Genomic DNA, 10,478 nt, shown 5'->3' with positions numbered 1-10,478 from the left:
AAACAAGAATATTCAGCATAGTAATATTCTGCGCAAGTTTTTGTCCAAAGGAAAAAATAGATTCCGCGTACCTTTTAATTTGGAATGGGAGCCCATATGACCCACCCAAAAACTGGAAATAAAATTATTTTATTTTAGAAAATAATTAAATAATTATCTAAATAGAATCACAAATCTGTCAAGAGAGCATTTATAGTATTTTATATATTTTTTTAAAAAGTTTTTGTTCCCAATTACAAAAATTGTTTTAAATTTGTCCAGCACCTTATCCTGTTCTTGACAGTAAATTGTCTAAATATGGTATCATTTTTTTAATTTAAAAAATAAATAATAGTGGAGGCTAGTTTAGTCATTTCGCTTGTGCCAACAACTACGGAAAAGTATTTAATACTGTCCGTAACCAAAATAGAAAAAATTTAAAAAATAACGAATAAAAAGGAGACCCACATCACCGCAGTGTTTCCGATTAAACAGTCGCGTTTGGTCAAAATCCCCGTGTCCGATTCCCAACGCTAACATCTCTCTCTCTCTCTCATTACATTACCCCTGAAAAAGTCTCTCCTCCTCGCTTTCTCTCTCTACAACTCGTCAATTATGGCCACCGCTACTCGCCTGCGGCGGCTCGGTGCCGCCGCCGCCATAGCCACCGCCTCTGGCGGCGCTCTTATCTTCAACCAGCCTTCGTTCGCTGTCAACGATCGCGGTGGTGGTCCGGCACTCACCACCGTCCGGCAGAAGATCGCTGATTCGAATGCTGTCGTTCCGCCGAGGTCGGTCCAGGAGTCGGCTCTGATCGGAGCCAGCTCTGCCAATCCTCTGGACGTTCTGGTTATTGGTGGTGGTGCCACCGGCTCGGGTGTCGCATTGGATGCTGTCACCAGGGGCCTCCGCGTCGGCCTCGTCGAGCGCGAGGATTTCGCTTCTGGAACGTCTTCGCGCTCTACTAAGCTCATCCATGGAGGTAGTACTTACGGTTATTATGATTATTATTTTATTGATCACTTCATCGCTTGTTTATGGTTTTTGAGGGAATTACGTTGATTTTCTTTCTTGGCTTGTTTCAAAAACGTATTTTTACTGTTCATTGATCGTTTGAGAGTGTCTACAATTTTGAACCTTATAATAGTTACGGGATGGAAAATTGTAATAGTAGAATAAGAAAATAGAAAATAACTCTGTGGTTGACATGGTTGTGATTGTGAATTAATAAATTCTACTGGGGATGATCACTTGATGTCACTGCTCTTAAATAATCGTGAGATATCGGGTTTTCAGACGAAAAAGCATATATATACCCGCTTCATGCCATTTGCTTTTTCTTCTTAACCTTTCACCATTAGTGTTTTTTTTCTCGTTTTTCGTTTACTTTGTTAAACATTTTGAAGTTTATTGTCATTAAAAAGACATTTTATATATTTCATAAGAAACAAAACTTGTAGTAACGAAAAAAAAAAGTGCAAGGGGGTGGTAAAGCAAACAAAAGCAAACACGTATAAACTTCTGCAAAATATTACATATCAACATTGCTCGACCACATTCATCTCCATACTTGATTCTGCAAAAAAATGATTTTTCAAAGAGATTGTAAGTGTAAATTTTTTTGCAAATTGATGTTGCAAAATTTGTAATTCTTCTAAAATAATTTTCTTTTGTTCATTATGTACTTGGGTTTTTCTCTTTATAGTGCAAAATAACATAATTTTGTTCAGGAGTTCGATACTTGGAGAAAGCTGTTTTTAATTTTGACTATGGGCAGCTGAAGCTGGTATTTCACGCCCTTGAGGAGCGTAAACAGGTTATTGAGAATGCACCACACCTCTGTCATGCTTTGCCCTGCATGACACCCTGTTTTGACTGGTTTGAGGTAGTGTACTTCTGGAGTGGCTTGAAATTGTATGATTTGGTCGCCGGGGCAAAGCTTTTACATCTGTCCAGGTATTATTCTGCACAAGAGTCTGTTGAGCTATTCCCCACACTTGCAAGGAAAGGCAAAGATAGAAGCCTGAAGGGCACGGTGGTGTATTATGACGGACAGATGAATGACTCTCGGCTTAATGTTGGTTTGGCCTGTACTGCTGCATTGGCTGGTGCAGCTGTGCTCAACCACGCAGAAGTAGTGTCTTTTTTGAAGGATGAGGTTAGCAACCGGATAATTGGTGCAAGAATTAGAAACAATCTAACAGGTACATCTGTTCCATTTTAAAATTGGTCCTTGAATAAGGATCATATTATAGTACATAATCACATTGTAAATATAATGGATAATGTACCATTTTCTTGAGTTAATTTCACATGTTATGATAATTTCCGTTCCCATTATTCCTGTTAAAGTTCTTACTTTCTTAAGTGCACCAGGTCAAGAGTTTGACACATATGCTAAAGTCATAGTGAATGCTGCCGGACCATTTTGTGACTCTGTTAGAAATTTGGCCGACAAGGAGGCACGGCCTATGATCTGTCCAAGTAGTGGTGTACACATTGTTCTCCCTGATTATTATTCACCTGAAGGAATGGGTTTGATTGTTCCTAAGACCAAAGATGGCCGTGTTGTTTTTATGCTGCCATGGTTGGGCCGAACTATTGCTGGCACCACAGATTCTAACACTTCTATTACTCTGCTTCCTGAACCACATGAAGATGAGATTCAGTTTATTCTGGATGCCATTTGTGATTACCTTAATGTTAAGGTATGTGGATATGAGGTCCTCCCGTTTCTTTTTGGTGTTTCATATTTTATTGCACTAAAAGGATAGACCCCTAGGTAGTTGATTTACTCATTGAATTCTATCTTGTTAGGTTTTTGAACCTCTTAAAAAAGGACAAAAGGTTCTTGTTTCTTAAGGAAAAAAAATATACGACAAAAAGTGGCCAGCATGCACCTGATGATGTTTTTGGCGTTGCCACTCTTTTTATTTGACTGTTACATTTGATGTGATTCGTCATAAAATAAATGCTCAAGATGTTTCCATCATTTAGACAATTTGTATATTGTATATTCATAAAAATCAAAGACAAGACAGGCCGCTTTTTTCAGATGATGTGTTTGTTAGTTTCTTTGACGGCTTGCTTTAAAGTATCATTCTTCTGAGTAAGCTTATCTGTTAGTGTACTTAAGTTAAGCTGCTTTTTTATATCTTGATCAGGCTTGTAGTAATTGTGCCTCAGTTAAGGTGTCTTCTATTTTTCTTTTATTTATTTATGAATTGTGCTTGTCGGACTTTAGTAATGCTGGAAAAATTTAGGTGCGCCGCACTGATGTTCTTTCTGCTTGGAGTGGTATTCGCCCATTGGCAGTGGATCCATCAGCAAAAAACACAGAGAGCATCTCGAGGGATCATGTTGTATGTGAAGAATACCCTGGTTTGGTTACAATCACAGGAGGGAAGTGGACTACTTACCGCAGGTAACATTTACTTTGGCAAGCTGAATTTATATTGTTAGCAATTCGTTGAACACATAGAGGGGTTTTAGTTTTCACGCATTCTCCAGTAGCAGTCACCACAACACATAAGAGAGGGGTTTGATTTCACGCACTCTTTATATCAAGTCATTCAGTCCATCAATTTTTCTTACAATTTTCTGACGCCTTGATTTCTTTTATTAAACTTCATTTTCAAGATATCACATGTTATAGGATAGTGTTATGTATTGCCAGAGGTAATAGAGTGTCTTGCGTATAGAAAATGTTAGACCAAGTGATGCTATTGTGTTCTTGAACTGCACTAGTGTGCAATTGACTGTATTGTGATTCTGTGACCCTGTTTTACCATCAATACTCTCTTTTGTCTGTCATATCGTGACAGCTATTTGTCTGAGGTTTCTTCACTTGTATCACACAACTAATGGTACTCGCATGAACTTTTTCAGCATGGCTGAAGATGCAGTTGATGCAGCGATAAAGTCTGGAAAACTGAGTCCTACAAATGAATGTTTGACTCCAAAGCTACGTCTTGTTGGTGGAGATGGATGGGATCCTGCATCCTTTACTGTTCTAGCTCAGCAATACATCCGGATGAAGAAGAGTCATGGTGGTAAAGTTGTTCCTGGTGTAATGGACACGGCTGCAGCAAAGCATTTGTCTCAGGCATATGGAACTCTGGCTGAACGAGTTGCTGCCATAGCTCAGGTGGGTTCTTTTTCCTTCAACCTACTACATGTTGTTTGCTGTTAAGTACAGTTCTGTTGGATTTTTCTTAAAATTTTTAATTTTAAAAAGAAACTCTGATCAGTTTTTGATAGTTGGGGGAAATTAAAAGACTGACCCAGGAAGGTATATGGTATGAAGGGGCTTTAAGAGCCCCCTTCCCTTGAAATATCATTAGTTGGAATTCATGGTATTAATAGTTACTACTTCTATGGGAATTTCTTAGTTGCCTTTTCATTTAGTTTGGTCTCCATTATTGCATAATAATCTTCTACAATTTTCAGAACGAAAATCTAGGGAAGCGACTTGCTCATGGTTACCCCTTTTTAGAAGCTGAGGTTGCCTACTGTGCTAGGAACGAGTTCTGTGAATCTGCAGTCGATTTCATTGCTAGGAGATGTCGACTTGCTTTTCTCGACACCGATGCTGCGTCCCGGGCATTGCCAAGGGTAGTTGAAATACTGGCCAGTGAGCACAAATGGGATAAGTCTAGGAAGAAGGAAGAAGTTGAGAAGGCGAAACAATTTTTGGAAACATTCAAATCATCAAAAAATGCTCAGTTCCATGATGGGAAACACTTGTAAGTAAGTGATCTTTTCATCTGGTTCATATCTTCTCAAATCTAAGAAATAAAAACTACACTGCAATTTGCAATCAATGACTTCAGTAGCATTCTTCTATTGCTCGCTGGCCTCGGGTTTTCTCAGAAGTAAGCTTGACTTTTTGGGAGCTTGATTTTCAGACACCATGTTTGACAACATTTGGCCAAAAGGAGGATTTTAGCATTTTTTTTACTTATTTATAAATTTTTTTCTACATAAGCTGACTGGTGTATCAGTAGCAAAATATAGTGCAAAGCCATGTGGTTGTAGTTTTTTCACACAAAGGAACTTTGTATTCAATGACTTGTGTTTCAGAGCTATGTTTCCATATGCTTGCTTCTCTTGTGTCTCCACTGGTGGGATTGCCAGTTGGTGATTGGAAAGAGTTAATAAGCTTTTTGTCTCTGCACTTTCTGCTAATTAATAAATATTTTTTATACTGAAATATCTTTATGTGAAAACTGAATATGACATGGCCTCTATTTTAATAATATGTATTTTAATTATTAATATTTTTTTTATTTAGAACAAGTTAATAATTATTAAACTGTTTACTACATGGAAGAATAAGTGTAAAAATATTAAATAACATGTGTAATTTTACTTATCACCAATTTATTTTTTTTAGATGGAGACTTGTGATCTTTGTCTTGCAATTTTGATAATATATCATTTTTTTTATAATTAGTGCTTCCCTAATCACATACAACAAAATTAATGAGTTTTTTTTATAAGAAGATTTTTATTCTTTTTATTATCCATAAAAGAAATCAGAATTAACATAAAATGCATGTGATTTGTGCCACTCACTAATGATGTGTAAAATGACCTCAAAATATCCAAAACGACCAAAATGGTTTTCAACGTAAAACTTAACAAACAATATCCGTTATGGTGAAACTGGGATAGAAGAAGAAGAAGAAGAAGAAGAATATGGCGGCTTCACTCTCCTCTCTCCACCATCTCTCTTCTTCACTTCTCTCCATATCCTCCGCCGCCTCTCTCCGTCCCATACGACACATTCTCCCTCGCCTTTCATGCTCTCTCTCTTCTTCTTCTTCTTCTCGCGAGTTCAACATCTCCTTTGCTCCCCCCAAGCCCAAGCCCAAACCCCAACTCGCAGACTCCGACCCTGCTCTCTCCGGCGTCGATGGTCAGCTCTTCATTCCCTGGATTGTTCGCGGCGAAGATGGCAATCTCAAGTTACAGTCGCACCCTCCCACGCATCTCCTCCAGGCCATGGCCCATGCCGAGACCAAGAGCAACGCCACCACCGCCGCCGCAAAGAAGAAGAAGAGCGAGACTGTTTCCAGGACGACTGAGCCAAAGCATTCCAAGGCTGCGCGCAGGTTCTATAACGAGAATTTCAAGGACTCTGAACAGAGGCTCAGTAAGGTTCTCGCTGCCGCTGGAGGTGATTGTTCGAATTTCTCACTCTCTCTTATCTGTTATGCCTTTTGGGTTTGTTTATTCGGTTCTTGTTGATTATTTGAGAAAGTGAAAATATAGAAATGCTTAGGAGATTTAGTGGTAAATTGATTAGTGAGAATGATGAAGAATATGGGTGATTGGTAGCCAGGAATTGGTCAATGGATTTATGTGGAAAATTACTAGTTTGTAGTTTTGAGTGCATGAAGAATGAAAAGCACGTATTCATTCTTTAGTTTTTATGTGGAAAGAGATGGTTGCTAGATTTTATGTGGATATTCTATACTATAGTTTTACGGAACAAAGCAATATTTTTGTGTTTAAATTCAAAGAATTGAGGATGTTTTCGACCAAAGGCTATAAATTCTATCAAATGCAAGTAAATATGTTTTTCATTTTTAAGTTGAGAATGTGTCAATCTTTTGAAGAATTGTACAAGTTCAAGTTGGACTAGTGAGATTTATTTATCTTTGAATAGAATTTATCTCTGTGGTTGTTGTGTATGTAATTTGGAAATGTCTTGTAATTTTTCAATCTTGCATTTTAATTTTAATTTTCATACCAGTGGCGTCAAGACGGACCAGTGAAGAACTCATTTTTGAAGGCAAGGTGACTGTCAATGGTTCTGTTTGCAAGACTCCTCAGGTCACTTGTTGTTCCTCATATATTATTAGAATTTTCTACCTGTTAGATTTGAGCTTCTTATCATGTTTTGCAACTCTTGCTCTAACAAAGAGGAGTCCTTCATATTACTGTTCTTGCTGGTGAGCAGACTCGAGTTGACCCTGGAAAAGATATTATCTACGTCAATGGAAGTCGGCTTCCCAAGAGACTGCCTCCGAAGGTCTATTTTGCCCTTAACAAGCCAAAAGGGTTTGTCCCTTGTTTAATCCCTGTTTATTGCTTTTTCCCTTCAGAAATTGTCGCTTAGAGCCTGGAAATACTTTCAGCCAGAATTAATGTGATTATGTTTGACAGGTATATTTGCTCTTCTGGGGAGAAAAAGTCTGTTCTAGGTATATTTGAGGATTATTTAAAGAGCTGGGTACGTGTAAATTGAGCTTTATATATATTCAATTTGTTATAACAGACTATAAATTGGGCTTGTGAACTAAAAGTTCCTTTTTCAGTAATTAACAATTGATGTATATGTTTGACTGAAATTTTTATTATCAACTATTGAAGTATTAAAGTTTGTGTTTCCAGGACAAAAGATATCCTGGGCAAACCAAGCCGCGCTTATTTACTATTGGTCGGCTTGATGTTGCTACAACTGGATTGATTATAGTGACCAATGATGGTGTGTAGTGCAACCATTATATGCAAATGTCTTTTATACCAATTTGAAGCATGATACTGTGATCTAACTTATTCTCAACACTATAACATCTCAGGGGATTTTGCTCAGAAACTTTCTCATCCGTCATCCAACATGTCAAAGGAGTAAGGGCTCGTATAAGTCTCTTTTCTTTTAGTGATAAAGGAATTTATTTTTAACAGTGAATAGAAATTCTTTTAAGGTGGAGATTTCTAATGTTAAATCATATGAAAGATTTTGATTATTATTTTTGAGAGAACACTTTTAAGTTGGTGTTTGATTATTCTTTGCGCTGTCTTTGCTAGTGGAAAAGAATGCTACATGTATATATATACATCAGATTGTACGAAGCTGCTTATCTTGTTGCAGATTTCAAGGCTGATTTTGTTCTTTTATATATATGTCAACAATATGTTTCTGGTTTTTTTTTTTCATTTTTTTAAGTAACAGTTAGTTGTATGTGTATATTAATTGTTTACTTCTTGTGTTTGTTATCTTAGGTATATTGCAACAATTGAAGGCAAAGTTGGCAAGAAGCACTTGATAGCTATCAGTGAGGGAACAATCATTGAAGGTGTCCGTTGTGTCCCAGATTCAGTTGAGCTACTACCTGATCAGCCAGATAGGCCAAGATCTCGTCTACGTGTAGTGGTATGACATTTTTAATTTAAGCTTTCCAAAACTGTTTCGACGATATGTTTTCTAGCACTTGCTTCTAGTCTAATTCAGTAACATATAATGTATGTTTCCCCTTATATAAAAACAATCTTTGCTTGCTATTCCTAGTTATGTATGCTTGGGACTTGATTAAATCCTTTTCCTTTGTTAGAGATAGAGGTGAGGTCGTAAGCCAAGGTTCCCCTTATACAAAAACAATCTTTGCTTGCTATTGCTAGTTTTAATTTGTCAATCTATTTCTATATTGCTGAATGTGAATGACTTGAGGGATTATTCTTTTATCTTGTGCTTTCAAATGCAGCTTTAAACAAGTTTCTCAATCATGTGCTATAATATTATAATGGTACTGGTCCTTTCTGATAATATTGGACTTGAAATCACTCCGAAATAGTACAATAACAAAGTAATTTTCAATTTGCCAAGATTTGCTTTGTAAGTTAGAGGATGCACATGAACTGTAAAATAGAGATAGAGAATAAGAATGTGCAAGCTGGACTCATTTTGTCATACATAATACCTTTATTTGGTTTGGATTCTTTCTATAGAATTTTGGTGTTTAATGAGTTCTAGAGATGGCTATTTTCTTTCTATTAATAGGTCAGCAGGTGTGTGATGTGTAATACTATATTCAAAATTTTCATTTACTTTCTGAACTTTTTCAGGTTCATGATGGAAGGAACCATGAAGTCCGAGAACTGGTGAAAAATGCTGGGCTTGAGGTTAGTTTTAATTTATGAAAGAAGAATTGAAGAGAACTATGTGTTTGAGTAAATTTATTTATTTATTTAATAATGAACCTTTCTAACAAGAAGGGGATCATTTTTTTTTTATTTCAAACCAAGAAGCTTTATTGAAATAACTAGAAAGAATTATCATCAAAAAAATGAAAATTACATTGTGAGTCAAGATTATGCTGAAACAGCCATCCTCTGGGTTGTTCCTTGCTCAGCATATTTATTCTATGTTCAACGATATCTAGTCTTCCATACTCCTATCTTCCCTGTCCTGTGTTTTTGTTCCTGGACTTGTTATTCAAAACTGTTTGGATGGTAGTATGATATTTTCATGCACATGATTGTGGTTTATTTCAATGATTTGCGCTCATGTTTATTGGGAGAAGTAGCATACAATCGTGCCTTCAGGTGTTAGCAATATTGACATGTCAAAGCTGTCACTGGAAGAGTTTATATTTATTTTTAGTTGTTTGTCATTTTTTCCAGTACATACTTTCATTTAATATTTCAGTCATGTTTATCTTATCTTAGCTTCTTATGTCTTTACTTGATCCAGATTCATGCATTAAAGCGTGTACGCATTGGTGGTTACCGGCTTCCAGCAGATCTTGGGTGATTTATCTTTCATAATAATCTCTTATTGCATCATGATTGCTTTTGCTTTCATTCCAGTTTTACATCAATACATATTTGTTCACATTTATATTAATAAATTATTGAATAGTACTGCAAATTTGAGAACTTAAGCTAATTGTTTACATGCTTATCTACCACAATAAAACTCCATTTAGTACTGCTATGATTTGTAACAAGTGGGTGAAATTATTCCTCAATTCATTCCACAGCTTGTAGTTAGTTCTTAAGCTCATTCTTGTCAATTTCAGGCTCGGGAAGCATATCGAACTAAAACAAGGTGATCTACTGGCTCTTGGTTGGAAGAGTTAGATGAGTTACTGGGCTACCGTTGTTCAGTTTCCTTAATGTTCCGATAGTGCCACTTGAGACATGAAGACTTCAAAGTGCTACCCGGAAAGTGACCGTTACCTTTGAGTGGGAATTGATGAGTTAGATCTTACACCCTCTTGTGGGACAATATATGGATATCTGATGTGGGTTCTAGTCTTGTCTATAATAAGGGTAGCTGCTAAAGCTGGTAACAGAGCAAGAGAGGTTCGTCACGGTTGCAGAGTCGGACATAAAACCTGCCTGTGAAAATAGCTTGGTTGTAAGGACAATTGTGTCTCAGCTCTCTACCATTTTTTGGATGTTGCTAAAGATTGACTGTAACCTCTCACCAAATGAGGCTGTTGCGGAAAGTTCATATGTCATATGTTAGATAAGAAGTAAATTTTTTACCTTAAATTCATTAGTTCAATACCATATTAATAGAAGAAAACACTTTTTTGTCACTTAATACTGATTGGGTTCTGTTTGGTTGTCTGTTTTCTTTATTTCCATTCCCTTTCTTTCATTTCTGATATAGATATTTATGTTTGGCGTTACCAAATTTTATTCTGCCATCAACTGTGATATTTAAAGCTCATATTTTTTTGTAGCTGCCATCACTTTAAAAT

At 36.6% G+C, this 10,478-nt stretch overlaps 2 protein-coding genes across 3 annotated transcripts; both read left to right on the top strand.

Moving 5' to 3' along the window:
* Positions 1-439: 439 nt before the first annotated feature.
* LOC133797919 (glycerol-3-phosphate dehydrogenase SDP6, mitochondrial) lies at positions 440-5,191 on the top strand. 2 transcript variants are annotated; one of them, XM_062236047.1, is made up of 6 exons: positions 440-961; positions 1,710-2,183; positions 2,356-2,687; positions 3,243-3,403; positions 3,868-4,126; positions 4,429-5,191. In XM_062236047.1, exons 1-6 carry the CDS (start codon positions 595-597, stop codon positions 4,726-4,728), a joined length of 1,893 nt encoding a protein of 630 aa, XP_062092031.1. In that variant the 5' UTR covers positions 440-594; the 3' UTR covers positions 4,729-5,191. The 2 variants fall into 2 exon arrangements, with proteins under 2 accessions (XP_062092031.1, XP_062092032.1); XM_062236048.1 differs by having other exon boundaries at positions 835-961; positions 1,757-2,183.
* A 412-nt stretch (positions 5,192-5,603) lies between these two features.
* LOC133797918 (putative ribosomal large subunit pseudouridine synthase SVR1, chloroplastic) lies at positions 5,604-10,313 on the top strand. Its single transcript, XM_062236046.1, has 10 exons — positions 5,604-6,160; positions 6,740-6,819; positions 6,947-7,047; positions 7,153-7,219; positions 7,381-7,474; positions 7,569-7,617; positions 7,993-8,143; positions 8,833-8,889; positions 9,461-9,516; positions 9,789-10,313. The coding sequence occupies exons 1-10, from the start codon at positions 5,680-5,682 to the stop codon at positions 9,847-9,849; spliced, it is 1,197 nt and encodes a 398-aa protein (XP_062092030.1). The 5' UTR covers positions 5,604-5,679; the 3' UTR covers positions 9,850-10,313.
* Positions 10,314-10,478: the final 165 nt, after the last annotated feature.

This window comes from Humulus lupulus, chromosome 8 (genome assembly GCF_963169125.1).
Source record: "Humulus lupulus chromosome 8, drHumLupu1.1, whole genome shotgun sequence".
NCBI lineage: Eukaryota > Viridiplantae > Streptophyta > Magnoliopsida > Rosales > Cannabaceae > Humulus > Humulus lupulus.
The sequence above is the reverse complement of the archived record's forward strand: the minus strand, read 5'-3'. Positions and strand labels throughout refer to the sequence as shown.

What these genes read in the sequence shown, in the direction of transcription:
- LOC133797919 (XM_062236047.1), top strand. Translation starts at nt 595, where the DNA reads ATGGCCACCGCTACTCGCCTGCGGCGGCTCGGTGCCGCCGCCGCCATA. An exon ending in AATTAGAAACAATCTAACAG is followed by an intron (nt 2,184 to 2,355) that starts GTACATCTGTTC and finishes TAAGTGCACCAG; the next exon opens with GTCAAGAGTTTGACACATAT. An exon ending in GAGTTGCTGCCATAGCTCAG is followed by an intron (nt 4,127 to 4,428) that starts GTGGGTTCTTTT and finishes TACAATTTTCAG; the next exon opens with AACGAAAATCTAGGGAAGCG.
- LOC133797918 (XM_062236046.1), top strand. Translation starts at nt 5,680, where the DNA reads ATGGCGGCTTCACTCTCCTCTCTCCACCATCTCTCTTCTTCACTTCTC. An exon ending in TGAAAAATGCTGGGCTTGAG is followed by an intron (nt 8,890 to 9,460) that starts GTTAGTTTTAAT and finishes TACTTGATCCAG; the next exon opens with ATTCATGCATTAAAGCGTGT. An exon ending in CGGCTTCCAGCAGATCTTGG is followed by an intron (nt 9,517 to 9,788) that starts GTGATTTATCTT and finishes TGTCAATTTCAG; the next exon opens with GCTCGGGAAGCATATCGAAC.